The sequence below is a fragment of the Calidris pugnax genome, unplaced genomic scaffold (genome assembly GCF_001431845.1).
Source record: "Calidris pugnax isolate Ruff unplaced genomic scaffold, ASM143184v1 scaffold470, whole genome shotgun sequence".
Classification (NCBI taxonomy): Eukaryota; Metazoa; Chordata; class Aves; order Charadriiformes; family Scolopacidae; genus Calidris; species Calidris pugnax.
In genome coordinates, this window is record NW_015092761.1 from 1,561,884 (window position 1) to 1,578,677 (window position 16,794).

General features: G+C 46.6%; 1 protein-coding gene across 3 annotated transcripts in view; it reads right to left on the reverse strand.

Moving 5' to 3' along the window:
* Positions 1 to 16,794, reverse strand: part of MYH10 (myosin, heavy chain 10, non-muscle) — a 118,329-nt gene that overhangs the window by 64,983 nt on the left and 36,552 nt on the right. For all 3 annotated transcript variants that reach the window (XM_014962665.1, XM_014962664.1, XM_014962666.1), the window contains exons 3-4: positions 14,742 to 14,769; positions 2,078 to 2,180 (exon numbers count right to left, since the gene is read on the reverse strand). In XM_014962665.1, the coding sequence (XP_014818151.1) occupies positions 2,078 to 2,180; positions 14,742 to 14,769 (131 nt within the window). The remainder of the gene's footprint in view (positions 1 to 2,077; positions 2,181 to 14,741; positions 14,770 to 16,794) is intronic.

Genomic DNA, 16,794 nt, shown 5'->3' on the forward strand with positions numbered 1-16,794 from the left:
CCTCGTACAAAAAAAAAAAAAAAAAAAGGTGTTTTCCACAGTTTCATTTCTCAGTGGTTCATGAAGCAGCTGATTACAACCACCATTTTAAATCCTTTGAGATGAACACCCCCATCCCATTGCAGCTCAATCAGCGACTGAAGCTGAACGAGCCCACACTGCATTAAACAGGGCAACTCATCCTTCCCTTCCGGAGCTTTTCCACCCCCCCCTCCCCTTTCTCTTCTCTGCCACCACTTCCTACCAGTCAGGCAGCCAGGCAATAAACACACCGAAGGCAACCTGGTTTGGTTAAAGCCAAATAGTCCTTTTGATAGGACTATTCTGAGCCTGCACCAGTTTCCCAGCCCAGCAAGTGGCCACAGGAATTGTTCCCATGGCAGAAGGACCCTTGGTGGAGCTTTAGGAGCAGAGCTTTATCTGTCACAGGGCACTCAGGGAAAGGCAGCAGGAAAAAGGCTGAACAAGCCTCAAGTACTTTTTAAACAATCAAAAATAGGTCTTCAAGTGGTTACGCACTGAAACAGGTTCTCAGAAAGTTTGCATCATCCCCACCCCTCAAGATTTTCAAAACTCAACAAGGTCTTGAGCAACTTTGAAAGAAGGCACGAAAGAAAGGAGGCTGGACCAGAGGCTTCCAGAAGTCTCCTTCACCCTGAGATACTCCAAGCTGTCAGGGGTATATTTAGAAGCACTCGGTACAAACCCTGCACAGCTCCCTCCTCTGCACAATGCCCTCCTCCCCAAATTGCTGTAGGCAATTTTACAGAAACTGAAAATAATGCTGGTTTCATTCAGGGCTGTGCAGCGGCAAAGCCAAAAATATTCATAAATCAAAACCTACAGAGAAACCCAGTTCTGGTGGATGACATGCTGAACAGTGTTCCCTGGAGCCACGTGTTCTCCCAACACACACACAACGCCAGGAACACACACCTGACACTGCTGCCATAAAACCTTCCCTGTAACAGTACCTGATGTGGACACGACCTGCAGCACCCCCAGACTACACGATAAAGACTTAAAAAAATGCGTTTTGATCTTTTCTATGCGATAAACCAGCAACAGTTTGAGTAATTATAACGCACAGGGTCACATTATTTGCTTTTGGTTAAAGCAAAGATGGGAGTTTCCCCCCACACTTCACCAGATCTCCCTGCAGAGCATCTGTCCTTCTCTCCCACTTCAAAGCCTTCCTTTATTTTTCCTTCACAGACTGGTCAAAAGTCATCTCCTGGTTTTCCAGGAGTCTTGACACGTTAAGTGCCATGCACTAGAAATTACCCAAATCCTTGCTGCTGAGGCTGACAGTATTATTTGAAAGCTTCCAAGTGGAGAGGAGCAGGCGAAGGCCAGGATTGACTGTAACAAACCGCTGCCTTGAATTAAGACTTCACTACGAAGAACTCGTGGCAACGAATATTCAAACCCAATTCATAGCTTTTTTTAAAGCAAAGAACCGCTAAAAATTCAGTGCAAATTTTAAAGTCAGGCAGTAAATCTGAAGAAAGTTTTACATAAATCAGAGTTAGGGACAAGTTACCAAAAACCCGAGGTTCTCCGACAAAAAAGCATAGACTCTCTTGTTTGCAATATAATAAAATCTGAGCTTTTTACCCGCTGCCAACTTCTAGCTACAGCAAATCCCCAGCAGTTTTTAAGCTTGGTGACTTTCCCCATCTTCAAGCCTATTTTTGAAAGTGCAGAAACCTTGTTTCACAAACATAGTACTGCAAACTGCATCCAGTGGGAACTAAATTCACAATGAGTTGCCCAAGTTAATTTAATTTTTTGAAAACTGGGGTTTGCTGCATCAGAAAGCTTTGATACTGTTTCTAGTTACAGTGTTTGCGTAAAGCCTTTAATTTCCCAACAGAACTTAAACAGCCGATATTAAGTGGAAATTTTGATGTAACTGCACATTTCAGCCACTACTGAAGAGACAATAATGGTTGAGACAAAATTACGTGGATACGTTACAGCTTATCTTTAATAAAAAAAAGTTGTGATTTTTTTAATGCAAAGATGATAGTTTTCAAGAAGAGCAATAAACAAATGAGAAAATATCCCAACTTACAGGAATATTATGGTCCTTTCTTCCTTTATGGGAGGAAGCAACATGAGCAAGGTACTGAATAACCTTCTTAGTGTTTTCAGTCTTCCCGGCACCAGATTCACCTCTGCAAAACATTTCAGACATTTTCCTCAACATTAATTAGCAACGACTGATCAATCCCTCGTTCCGAGCAACTTATTTTATTCCATTTATGGCAACAGACCTTCGCTAAAACCAGAAGTACCAACCTGGCAGGGAACTACAACGTATTTGTTTAAAACACTTTCTTCATCCTAAAGATCTCCTTAGCATTAAGATGTTGATACAAAGCGTAACATTAAATTGATTAAAAGCTTTTGACTAAATCCCTGAATTCCTTTGTCACCTTAAGTATCAACAAACTTGCCCTTTGCCTCGATTGTGAGGCCAGAGACAGAATTTTTCAGAGTGTAGATACGTATATATTATTTTTTTTAAATTCTCTCTATATACACACACACACATACACTTTTATATTTAGCACACTTTTAATATATTTTACATCCCAGGAGCTGGTTATGAGAATTACCATCAAGCTGATGGAAACATTCAGCACCTTTAGAAGCCAGTTTCAAAGTACAGTAAAACACATTTTAAACACACACTCATCTCAGACTCTTAGCTAGTTAAAAAAATATATATTTATGGCCACAGGGCTACATTAATTCATTAAGAAATGAACCTATTAGTGCAGAGTGGTACAGTACACAGATCAATAAAGATAGCAAATGCACATTTCATTTTGAAGACAGAGGCAGATTCAAAGCAGAACATGTTCAGACAGAATTCACTGCAAGGTTTACATATGGGACACTCCAGGCAGGAAATGGGAGCAAGTTCACATCCCAGCAATCGCAAATGATGTTCCTACAACTACCTTTTTTTTTTTTTTTTTCCTTTGGTTTTTAAAACCTAGGGCTGGTCTTTGTATAAATCCCCACATCAAAGGGATTCCCAAGGGGAAGTTACCCCGACTGAGCAGCAATAACCTCCCGGGGAAAGGTCCCGTAGGAGCGAGCCAGGGGCTGCCACCGGCGACTCCGAGGTGCAGGAGACTCTCCAGGATCCTGTCGGGGGGATCTGCATGGAAAGAGCGAGAGCACTTCTCCCATTCAACACTTGTTCAGAAATTAAAAGTTTGGAACCAAGTACTTTGTAAGGATGAGGAGCACACATCTTGGGTGCCTGCATATTTCGCAGCAAAGGCATTTATAATGGAAATGTTCATTTACCAGGGGGAATTTAAGCACATTCTTTTGCAGTTTTCATAAATACCTTCCTCATCCATGCTGGTTTGCAGCCACTCTGCAGTTACTTTGGGAACTTTGGTACCTTCAGACCTGCACTTCTCGATCAGACAGTTCGAAGCATCCCTGCCCCCACCTTACACTTAACATCTGCAAAACCCAGACAATACAGCTCTGGACATTTTAACTTTGCAGATACAAACAGCGTTATCACCCCAGATTTTCAAAAGGAACGGTCCCTAAAACAATCTCATTTCTTCTTACCTCCCAACCCTCCTAAATTATGGAAGCTCAGTAGGATGAGGGCACTTTGGGGGGAGCTCTGGGCAAGGAGCGGCAGTGGGTACGAGAGGTAAGTGATGGGGACAGAACCAACCAACCATCATCATGGTTGGAAGGGACCTCTGAAATCTTAAATACCTCCAGGGATGGACCGAAAATCTTCCCCCACAGCAGCTCAGCAAAGCTCCCAAGAGTAACCTGCAGGAGCTGGGGACGAGCCATGGGACCTGACAGAACAGGATCAGCCCCTGGGTTTTGCAGGAGCAAACCTTTACCTGAAAACACTGCCCAGAATGACTCTGCCAAGGAGCTGGGGGGTATTTATCCAGCCCAGTCTCAGCCACCAAACCCCAGCCTGCAATACCCAAGCATCAACCAGGGCATCCCAGCTTACTGCCAGCATCTGCTCCTCAGAACAACCACCTCAACCTGCCTAAAAGCATTTTTATTCCATTGTTCCTCACAAGACGACAAACACCTTTGGAAAATAATAGGGAATATCAAAGATTAGAAATCACTGAGCTCGATTACTCCAAATTTTGTGAGAGAGAGGGGGCAGTTCCCCCGGAGAGACAGAAACTGTGCTGGTGGTGCTGCTGCCTGGAAACCCCTGGGAGGGATCACCTGAAGAGCTGGTTTCAGAGAGGATTTCTCTGAGAATTAGCTAATGGGTAACCGGGTTTCCTTTTTGCCGAGATACCATCAATACACAACCCAGAACCCAGCTGTACTTTGGGACTGGCTACAAGTGGAACAACACTCTTTTAATCAAAAAAATCCCTCATTTGGACCTGGCCCAGAGTGATCACAAACAAGTCAAATGTGAAGATCAATAACCAGGAAAAAAACCTTTAGATCCCAATTCTAGCTTCCCAATTAACCTTTATTTCTAGTTTCCCCTTTTACTGCAGTGTTTACATAACATGATTCATGACTATAAGCAATAATAAAAGCAGTCCTGCCTGTTTCTAGATGAGTATTAAAATATGCTTAATGCTAAACTATTCCAGCAGGGATGAGAAGTAAGAAAAGAAGTACAGCAAAAATACACATCTACATTTTAAAACACTACAATTTGTTCTTATTGTCATCCGAGCTCGGGAACCCATTATTAGCTGTGCCTTTAGAACTAGAAAAATAGTCTTCTTTGTCAGATTACAGAAAAACAAAGTTTATTAAATTTTACAGGAGGAAAATTTAATCTGACACCATCCAGTGAAAAGAAAATACTCCAATAAATATGGTCCAGATGTCGACTTTCTAAAGGACAGGACGAAGTTTTAGAAGAGTCTTCTAATCAACAGGCTTTTCTGGTGAAGGCACCACTAACGCTTTGTACGGAGCAGGAAGGTCAGAAGCTGGCAATACATTCCTCTTGTTAAAAAAGTCTTTAAATCTAATAGTGGGGAGGTTTGGGGGGATTTTTTGGGTGGTTTTTTTTTTTGTTTCTTTGTTTTTTTTTTTTCTTAGAGAAAGTCTTTAGGCAAGTTCTCATTGCAAAGCAACACTACTGGATGTTATCATTCTGGTTCTCTCCTCTCCCCAGAGCTTACAAGTATGCCAAGTATTTCCTGCAGGATCCGGTGTTAGATAGCTCTGTGCCATATACAATAAAAGAATTAGAAGATTTAGGATAAAGTCCCTTTCATTTCTAGAAATGATGACATCTGCATACTTTAGTTCTTTGCCGGGAATGCAAACTCACAAATTATAAAAATAAATTAAAATCTTCTACCTCTATGAAACCTGCCCAAAAAAGGTAAATTTTTAGCAAACCAAAGTGCAATATTTATGGAAGGGAGATGGTATCACGAAGCTAAAGATTAACTTTTTTAAAACCTTGTTTTAATACAACTCAATTAATATGTTACCATAAATTAAACAACTAAAACCCTTGGCCGAGATCCTGGCCTTACTTCAGTCCATGGCAGCTTCGCTCAGGGCTTCAGGAGGGTCAGCATTTCACCTCCTTTGTTTCAGCCAGTTAATTCCACTATTAGTAGAAACAAAGCCTTTTGAGACTGAAATGAAATACTGCATCAACTCAAGCCATGAGCTCCATCAAATAGAGTCATAGAATTGTCCAGGTTGGAAGGGACCTTCAAGATCACAGAGTCCAACCAACAACCTCACTCTGATAAAAACCCATCACCAAACCATGTCTCTAAGCACTATGGCAACCCGGCTTTTGAACACCTCCGGGGATGGGGCCTCAACCCCTTCCTTGGGCAGCCCATTCCAAGGCTCAATAACCTTTTCCATGTAAACATTTTTCCTAATTTCCAACCTGAACCTCTCCTGGTGCAACTTGAGGCCATTTCCCCTCGTCCCATCGCCTGTTCCTTGGGAGAAGAGACCGACCCCCCCCGGCTACACCCTCCTTTCAGGGAGTTGGAGAGAGCCAGAAGGTCTCCCCTCAGCCTCCTTTTCTCCAGGCTGAACACCCCCAGCTCCCTCAGCCTCTCCTCACAAGACTTGTGCTCCAGACCCCTCACCAGCTCCGTTGCCCTTCTCTGGACCCGCTCCAGCACCTCAATGTCTTTTTTTGTTGTAAGGGCCCCAAAACTGGACACAGTCCTCAAGGTGGGACCTCACCACCGCCCAGTACAGGGGGACGATCACCTCGCAAGGCCTACTCACCACACTGACACAGGCCAGGATGCTGTTGGCCGCCTTGGCCACCTGGGCACACTGCTGGCTCATGTTCAGCCAACAGGCGACCAACACCCCCAGGTCCTGTTCTGCCAGGCAGCTCCAGCCACTCTGCCCCCAGCCTTGAGCATCCATGGGGCTGGTGTGACCCAAGGGCAGGACCCGGCCCTTGGCCTTGTTGAACCTCATCCCTTTGGCCTCAGCCCATCCAGCCAGCCTGTCCAGATCCCTCTGCAAAGCCTTCCTACCCTCCAGCAAATCAACACTCCCACCCAACTTGGCGTCATCTGCAAACTTACTGAGGGTGCACTCGATCCCCTCACCCAGACCATTGATGAAGATGTTAAAGAGAACTGGCCCCAGTACCCAGCCCTGGGGACACCACTTGTGACCGGCCACCAACTGGATTTGACTCCATTCCCCACCACTCTCTGGGCCCGGCCTCCAGCCAGTTTTTAACCCAGTGGAGAGTCCTCCCATCTAAGCCTGGGCCATGGGCAGCCAGTTTCTCCAGGACGATACTGTGGGAGACTACATATAGTCCATCCAAGTGAGCAAATTGTCTTAGTAACAGCCATATCCATATCCAAGTGAGCAAATTGTCTTAGTAACAGCCCCCAGTTGGAGGGATAAGGTTCCTCCGTCAATCAACAGAAGGATCTCTGTTGCACAAACGACGTTAGAGACAGGTCAAAGAAAATCTGGGGGTCACTGGTGAATTTATGCAGCATCTAGAGTTAAAGCGCTTTTTCCCTAGAGCAGCAAATCTGCTTTGAAGCAGCTTCAAGCACATTTCAAATAGGAAAAGCTTAGCCAGCATGAGCACTTTACATTTTTACATGGTTTTAAATTCATTGCACATAAAGCTATAGTGTCGTTTTCAATAAAGGAGGCATCTTCAGGCAGATTTATCTGAGCTACAATTTGGTTACCAAAAAATTGGTGACTGATTTCTCAACCAGCTGCAGGGTTGTTTTTTTTTTTTTTCCTCTGAGCAATTTGAACCCAAATCTTGCACAGAAGCAAGAGGCATTTCCTCTGCTGAACAGATTGCCTTTGAGAAAACAGGCGAAACCACCGGAGCAGGAGATGACTCGTGGTTCACAAAGCAAACGGGCACCAAGCAGGATGGGGATGTGGTCTCCTGGCTGCCCACAGAGCAGCACGCTCTGCCCTACAGCCTGGTGCCAACGGCAGCCATCGCTCTGCCAACAGGTCCGGTGCCCGTCCGGGAAAGGTTCTAAGGGAAAAAAATCTATTTTTAAAGGAAAACAGCAGTGAAACAGTTGCTTTTCATAGAGTCATTTTTCTTATCATCAAGCAGGTGTGAAGCATCTACACATCTTCTTGTGATAGTTACAGCACTCAGGATGGCAGGAGGCAACGCCACTGCCCCTTCCTGAACTTGAAAATGAGTTTCTGGATTTTATGGAAGTCAAATTAGTTTAAAGTCACTTAGTGTAGTCCCTGGCATCCTCCCAGCACGGCCCCAGTTAACCATTCATTCCACCAGCAGGTAGGGAGCCACACAGGGATCCAAAGTGTGGTGCCATGAGCCACATGAGACAGAAGGGCATAAAACCATGTGTACAAAGAAAGCTCTGAAATCCAAAGGCAGACTTTTTTTCATGGTGCTACCTGTGCCCAGAGTCCCTGCTGCGAACTAGCCTTTGTGAAGATGAACATCTGGAATATCTTAGGATGGTGGGATGCAGTTAGTGCCATCCATCCCCATTACAGCTCATCTATGTGATTTAAATCACTGAAAAACTAACCAAACAAGGCAGTGTTTTCCATGCTGGGAGCCTGGGTCACTCAAACCTTTCCCCTGCCCTCGGAGTTTCAGTCTGTTTCTGTCATTCCTGGTCAGCAGCAAGCCCTGGGATGGGAAATTCATCTGGAAGCAGAAGATTATACTGTAAAGGAGAACTGGCACCACCACCTTGGCAAGTTCTTCTCAGTGCCTGTTTCACAAGGCACAGAAACCCCGAGCTGCTGGCAGGTCCCGTGGCCAGCAATTCCTCCTTTCACACACAGCAGCCATAAGACACCAAAAGATGAAAGTCTGCACTTAAATCGTTTGTAGGAGAAAGTAACCGCGTAAGTAAGAGCCTCAACACCAGCCGTTTGTCCTTCTGACAACAGCAGTTGGAGGGAACAGAAGAGACACTTATTCTCAGACAGGACTGAGCAGATCTTCTGCCAGTTACAAATTAACAGATACTTGCAGTCAAGACCTGTAATTAAAAGGATCTCTTAATCACTTGGCTAATTTTCTGAAACGGAGAAGGAGGAATCATAGTTCGGACTAATTGGCTTTACAATTTACAAGGCTGCTTTAAAGCTCCTTCAGGTCTCTCTAGATGCTTCCCATCATCTCAAACCCCGGTTGAGAACGGGGAACGTTCCCAGCTGGCCTCCAGCCAGAGGTTGGATACAAAAATGCTGGGTATTTGCTGCTGTTGTCCTTTAATAAGCAGCCTCTATTCCCCGCACAACCCCACCACTCCCACGGACACCCGGTCAGATGAGAGATCCTCCTGCGGCTGCAGGCAGGGCCTGAACCCCCCCTCAGCAAACCCAGCCCCAGGCAGGGCCTGAACCCCCCTCAGCAAACCCAGCCCCAGCTCGGAGAACGCCCTCAGCCTGGGGTAAGAGTCTCCCATTTAGAGTCAGAGAATGCTGAGAGTCGGGAGGGACCTTAAAGATCATCCAGTTCCAACCCCCCTGCCCTGGGCAGAGACACCTCCCACCAGAGCAGGTTGCTCCAAGCCCCGTCCAGCCTGGCCCCTAGAATTTAGAATATATTAGCTTAAAAAAAAAAAATATATTAGCTTGTGTCCAGTTTTGGGCCTCTCACCACAAAAAAGACCTTGAGGGGGTGGAGCGGGTCCAGAGAAGGGCAACGGAGCTGGTGAGGGGTCTGGAGCACAAGTCTTGTGAGGAGAGGCTGAGGGAGCTGGGGGTGTTCAGGCTGGAGAAAAGGAGGCTGAGGGGAGACCTTCTGGCTCTCTCCAACTCCCTGAAAGGAGGGTGTAGCCAGGGGGGGTCGGTCTCTTCTCCCAAGGAACAGGCGATGGGACAAGAGGAAATGACCTCAAGTTGCACCAGGGGAGCTTCAGATTGGAGATTAGGAAAAATGTATACAATGAAAGGGTTAATCCTTGGAATGGGCTGCCCAGGGCAGTGGCTGAGGCCCCATCCCCGGAGGTGTTCAAAAGCTGGGTTTACATGGTGCTGGGGGACATGGTTTGGTGATGGGTTTTTATCAGAGTGAGGTTGATGGTTGGACTCTGTGATCTTGAAGGTCCCTTCCAACCTAGATGATTCTATGATTCTATGAAAAAGAGGTGCAGTGCTTTTTCATATTTGACTTCCCAAAATTCACCCTTCTGCTAAACAGCAGCAAAGCCAGGAAGGGTTTGAGTATTTCTCAGGTTCCTGCTCTGCCCCAGCAGGAATCTCCCCACCGTGGTGGGCAGCCCCAGCAGCCCTGCTCAACCCTGATGGCAACAATCAGAGAGAAACAACAAAACTTAGCAAAACAGCAGCAGCTACAGCTTCTCAAAGAAAAAAAAAAAAAGCCTGCAAAGCTGCTCATTGCAACCAAACCATTCACCTCACTGCACACTTTTGCATTTCCATGTATATTTTTCAATGCCTATAAATACTTCATGGGTGGGTGTCAGGAGGATGGGGCCGTATTTTTCAATGCTTATAAATACTTCAAGGGTGCATTGCAACCAAACCATTCACCTCACTGCACACTTTTGCATTTCCATGTGTATTTTTCAATGCTTATAAATACTTCAAGGGTGGGTGTCAGGAGGATGGGGCCAGGCTTTTTTCAGTGGTGCTCAGGGACAGGACAAGAGGGAACGGGCACAAACTTGAATAGAAGAAGTTCCACCTAAACCTGAGGAGGAATTTCTTTGCTGTGAGGGTGGCAGAGCCCTGGCAGAGGCTGCCCAGGGAGGTGGTGGAGTCTCCTTCTCTGGAGACATTCAAAGCCCACCTGAACACGTTCCTGTGGGACCTGCTCTGGTTGACCCTGCTTTGGCAGGGGGTTGGACTGGATGGTCTCCAGAGGTCCCTTCCAACCCCATATCACTCTGATTCTGTGTGCACGTTGCAAACACCTCTCGGCAATGCAATTGCCTGTATTCAGCTCCTTAAAACGGGGAGTGGAAGGGGAAGAAGAGCCAGCATTAACAAGAAAAAGAGAGGAAGGAAGCACAGCGTTTTATGGTTGGAGACAACTCTAATTTCTATAGCAAGAGCAGGAAGGCATCTCTGGCATCAAGTCTGGACTGAAGAACTCAAGGACAGTCCCATCAGCTGGCAGCATCCCAGTAACATCTCCTGAAGAACCAGCTTGCACATTAGGTGAAGGACAAGATGTTCTGCTCAGACAAGCACTCAGTGAATGCAGCAGCGGGGTTTGGCTGTTGGTTTTTTTCCCCTACTGGTATTAAGTTTGACTTTGAGAAAACATTACTAACTTTAAGATCACCAGTTTATGTAAAACTCCTCTTCTGTGGGGCATGTCAGACCCTAAATTCCTCAGGAACATGAGCAGGTGATGGAAGTTGAGACAGGAAGCCAAGACAGGAAGTCTCCAATTTCTGTGGGGCATGTCAGACCCTAAACTCCTCAGGGAACATGAGCAGGTGATGGAAGTCGAGACAGGAAGCCAAGACAGGAAGTCTCCAAATAATCCTATTACCTTCAAAGCGCTGAGATGCGATGAGAGGATGCTTGGAGAAGCTTGGAGAAGCACCCCTCAGGCTGTCCCACCCTGCACAGGGCATTTAGATAACGCCTGTATCTGCAGCATTTCAATGGAACACAGGTTATTCTTCTGGTTAAACTTCATGAGGTCCACACAGGCCCACCTCTCCAGGTCTCTCTGGATGGCAGCCCTTCCCTCCAGCATGTCAACTGCTCCACACAGCTCGGTGTCATCAGCAAACTTGCTGAGGATGCTCTCAATCCCACCGTCCATGTCACGAAAGATGTTAAACAGCATCGGTCCCAATACCAATCCCTGAGGAATGGCATTTGTCACTGGTCTCGACTGGGAGAGACTGATCTCCAGGATGTACATAAAGACAACTACAGTCAAGGTGGTCAGAGACAGGAGAATGATGGGCACACCACAACTGTCCACTCATTTAAGTGCACAAGTCAAGGGATGTTTTCTCTCTCACTAGCTTGCTCAAGCCACTTCCACTTGGAGAAAAGAAAAAGTATTCTGAGGACTTTCAGCCCTATGAAAGATCAGGGTCACTCAGGTCATCCAGGTCCTGAGATGACAAGTTTGGAGTGAGAAGGTGTCTCAAGCCTTTTATGAACTGCCAAAGGAGTTTCTGAAACCACCTCTGCTGCAATTGAGACACACTCCTTCCACCTTAAGGTCCTAAGACTTGTAAAACCAGTGGCCTGGACGGGAAACACCCACAGTTTACCTTTTCACCGCAGAATCAGGAATGCAGTAGAAATTCCAGACACTGGCTTGCTCTTGATCAAAACATAGGAGACCTCCTTTTAGCCTGCTACACAAGGGAGTTTGCCATGGCCTTGTATCATTCATGAAGAGGATTTAATGTCTCAGCCAACCAGATGTCAAGTCCTGAGATTGTGACACAAACCTGCCAAATGGATACAGCTCTCCACAAAGCCCACAGGGAAATCACACCAGGGACAGCAGCCAGCCATCTTCATGGTCCATTTGTTCAAATGATACAAGTGGTGGTTAGACAGCATTGGCAAGGTCTCCTGGACTCTGGTGGAACTTCGGGGTTCAGCTTCAAGATGCCACAAACACCTTGGATCCTGGCATCTATCACATCACGTGTCTTCATATTCTCAAAAGATATGACCTAGACTAGATGTTCTTTGCTGCTGTGCATGCTGTTTGGAGATATAATGCCTTATCGTTCATAACTGAGGCCACATTACTGAGGAAATATGTATTCCCTTTTAAACTATGTTCAGTGGCATTGATTTTTTAACTTTGTTTTTCTTTATGCTGCTTGTCTAATTACTTCAGTAAGAAACACAGGTTAAAGCAGCACCACAGCCAATAGAGCCTGGAATCCATTGTTTAGAGGCTGAGCTTTAAGACTCAGAAATGCTGAGTGCAGCCTTTAGACCTTGAATTAAAGGTAGCAAAACTTGCCCAGTGTCACGGTACCAATAGTTCCAATACTTAGTTTTGTGATACAATTCCAGGGTAGTGTTGAAGTCCTTTGGAGAGGTATTGTCCACTGCTTCTTAGCACCACCTCCTGAAATTTTACGTGGAGTAGTACACTGTTCACCAAACATTTCACATGTCCAACAGATGTCCTCAGGACCATCTCCGAGGGTCTTAATATCAGGACTGCCCTCAGGGCAGTCCCCAGCAGCTCCAGGCTTCGGTACTGCGTATGGTCACACTCTCCTGGGGTCTGACTGTCAGGAAGTGTCTCCATTCCCCACTCTCACCACCTGGAAGCGAGCTCCTCTCTGCGAACGGACGTAGAGCGAGCAGCTTATCAACAGCCTGGCCAAGAGGTGAAACCTCTCACAAGATCCAGATATTCCATGTTGGAGTGTGCCGTGCTGGATATAAACCAGGGTTCAATTGCCTTGGCAGTACAGAAGGATCAAAAGCTCACAGTTACCTCAGAGGTGAGGGAATAAACACATTGAAGGCGAGAGACCTTAAAGGCTTTCCAATTTGCAAATGAACAGATCAGACACTCAGTAAATCCCGTAGCGCTGCCATTCCAACCTCTGTGGTCTGGGCTGACCACGTAAAGGAGCACAAGGTTCATGCATAGGCACAAAACATGAAGCTACTTCAAAAAAATTCACCTGAGGCAAGCACATACCGTCAAAGCACCCACAAACACACAAGAACAAAGCGTTTCTTTCGCTCCGGGTTCCCAGCCCTGCTTTGAGGCCCATGTTGGACGTTGCATATGAAGTAGTCATCACATGAAAACAGAAGTCCCACTAAGAGCAAGGAGCACAGACCTGTGTTAACTGGATCAACTTTATCGTAGCTACAGAACTTTACTTGCTCCTCTGGCCCCAGGCCCTGTGAATGTTGTATCACAGTATCCATATTTCATAAAAGTGTGGCTTGAAAGGATCCACCTTCAGTCTTGCAGAGTCTGATAGCTAAGGCACTTTTGTAGGAAGCAGGAGATAAAGATTTCAATCCCTTCACGTCAAGAAGGAAACTGAAATCAGGTCTCTTTCCAGCAATTAATCTAACCGTGGAGCTATTTCAGGAAGCAGGCACCCTCTCAAACCACAGCCTCAATGCAGCTGGAATGTGCTGGCACACAGCGTGGTCAACTGATCCCCTAACCCCATCAGAGGCACGCAGGCTACTGGATCTTCCCTTTCTCCCTCAGATAATGGAATACGTGAAGTTATCCCCAAGGCTGCTGGCTGTGAGCAGTTTCAGAATGAAGCCAAGGTGGGGTTTCACAACAGAGACGAACCATATAGAATCACAGAATGGGTTGGGTTGGAAGGGACCTCAAACATCATCCCATTCCCCACCCCTTGCCCTGGGCAGGGACACCTCCCACCAGACCAGGTTGCTCCAAGCCCCGTCCAGCCTGGCCTTGAACCCCTCCAGGGATGGGGAATCCTAACCCCATGGCTGCTACCAACAGGGACAGGTCCCCTCCTGCATGTTCACAGCTCCTGCTCCAGGCCAGTGCTCCACTGAGCCCAGACCCTGAGAACTGATGAAAAGCATCGTTTTGTGGCAATATTAGTTTTTTCCATCTTCGCTCCCTGACCTGGGGTATCACATCGGCCACCAACCCCCAGTGATGGCACAAGAGGCTGCAGAAACACCTGGTCTGTGCAGGAGAGGGAACTGGATCACCCCTTTCGACAGCAGCCCAGAGACAGATCAGCTCAATTGTGTCACGACAGGACATTCATGCTCTTCTGCTGTCCACTGCTGCATCTCCATGTCCCAGAGACATTTACACTGAAGTTGGAATTCTGCTGCTGGACAGGGCAAGTTCAGGTGCAGAGAGAAAGCAGAAGGAAACCTTGGTGCCAACTTGTTCAGAGCCCTCCCGTTGGAAGCAGCCACAAAGCGAAGCTGGTGCTCAGAAGGTTCCTCCACCAGCTTTGGATTCCTGTCCCCCTGGGGTGCCACCCGTCGAGAAGTCACACCTCAGTATTTCAGACAGAAGGGCGCTTTTTAAAGCATTTTGCTTCAGGTCTCTTGACTGACACTTTTAAACCGTAAGCGGCACGTGCCTATAAAACTTTCAACAACGTGAATTACAGGACTAAAAGAATAGAGCCCCACATGAATTATCACTTCATGCTACATCCTTAACCATTAGTCACTGCCTGGCAAGAGTAACATCTGCTCCAGCTGTCCCCAAGACCCCTTCCCCCACACGACTCCCAAAAACACCCACAGCAAAAGTGTTCACTTACGTGCAGAGAATGGATTGGTCCTCACGGTCTGCAAAACAAAAACAAACACAGAGGTTTTTGTTTACACTGTTCCATGAGTTGCAAGAGAATTTATTTTAAATTAATATTTAAAAAAAATCAGTTTTTCAGTTTAAAGATTTTAAGGATACTTTCAGACAATTTTAATAACATCCCTTTAACATTCCAGTTCAGACATCCTCAACCAACAGTTTTGACATTCCTAAAAATTCTCCATTTCATATAACAAACCCAACATTTTTGGTTAAATTTAATAATATTCCACAGTACTATTTTTAAGCATTTTTTCAGACAAAGGTTGCCCAACACCTTTTGTTCTGTATGCACCTTTTCACAGAATCACAAGGGGTTGGAAGGGACCTCTGGAGATCATCTAGTCCAACCCCCTGCCAGAGCAGGTCCACCCAGAGCAGGTCCCACAGGAACGTGTCCAGGAGGGGTTTGAATGTCTCCAGAGAAGGAGACTCCACCACCTCCCTGGGCAGCCTCTGCCAGGGCTCTGCCACCCTCACAGCAAAGAAGTTCCTCCTCATGGAACTTCTTCTATTCAAGTTTGTGCCCATTCCCTCTTGTCCTGTCCCTGGGCACCACTGAAAAAAAGCCTGGCCCCATCCTCCTGACACCCACCCTTGAAGTATTTATAGGTGTTGATCAGATGCCCTCTCAGCCTTCTCTTCTCCAGACTAAAAAGCCCCAAGTCCCTCAGCCTCTCCTCAGCAGAGAGATGTTCCAGGCCCCTCAGCATCTCTGTAGCCTCTGCTGTGCCCTCTCCAGCACCTCCCTGTCCTTGTGGAACTGGGGAGCCCAGAACTGGTCCCAGTGCTCCAGCTGGGGCCTCCCCAGGGCAGAGCAGAGGGGCAGGATGACCTCCCTCCACCTGCTGCTCACCCTCTTCCTGATGCAGGTATTAAGCAAGGAAAAAAAGAAACACCCCCAGTTTCAAGGACACAAGACTATTGACCGGACACATGGAAGCAGTACCAACATCTCCAGCAAACAAGTTCTTTCCTCCACAGCTTCTTTTTAATTTTATAATGAACACACAAGCCTAAAGCGCTTCTGTTATTGAGCTTATTCATTACAGACTTGTCAAAAGGACACGCTGGGAAAGATTGGAGGGAGCCCAACTCTGCAGCAGAGTGAGACTCAGCACTTCTGTGCCACCCACTGCCACGCTCGTGACCTTTGGAAAGAAGGCCTGAAGGTCAGTTCTACCCTGCAAGAGGTATTTCATAATTACAGGATCTTTACAGAATATATTTCATCATCATACACTCTACATTAAAAAATATAATCAAAACATTCAAATATACCTGAAAAAAACCCAAAACATTTCAGGTAAATGGAGGGTGGAGAACACCTTTCAGGGGTTTCAACGAGTTAAACAGCTTTTTCATAAATCTGCATCAAAGACACAGAATTTATACTTCAACCCTTTTTCACTCACTCCAAAAGAACACAGCTGGCTCGTGCAAGCTCAGAACTTCAAACAGACCTTCTGAGGAGTAATTTGTAGTGGATTACGTGATAATAAATGAAGTCAAGCTTTCTTTTGTTCAAGTGTTAAAGCTCAGGTCTTCACCAGACTCCCTGCCCCTTCTCCTTGAGGAGGATGCTCTGATGGATGGCAAAGGGAGCAGTTGGTGATGGGATGGTGGTTACTCCTCACAGGACACAGAGCTCAGCGCCAGCAGAATGAACAGACACAGGGACAGCTTCCCCATATGCTCAAAAGGTTTGAAACAGACCTATGTCAATATATCCCACCTCGTAGAATGGTTTGGATTGGAAGGGACCTTAAAGCCCCTCCAGTGCCACCCCCTGCCCTGGGCAGGGACACCTCCCACCACACCAGGTCACTCCAAGCCCCCTCCAACCTGCCCTTGAACCCCTCCAGGGATGGGGCAGCCACAGCTTCTCGGGGCAACCTGGGCCAGGCTCTCACCACCCTCACACCAAACAAGTTCTTCCCCACATCTCAGCTCCATCTCCCCTCTTTCAGTGTCAAACCCTTCCCCATCATCCGATGGCTCCC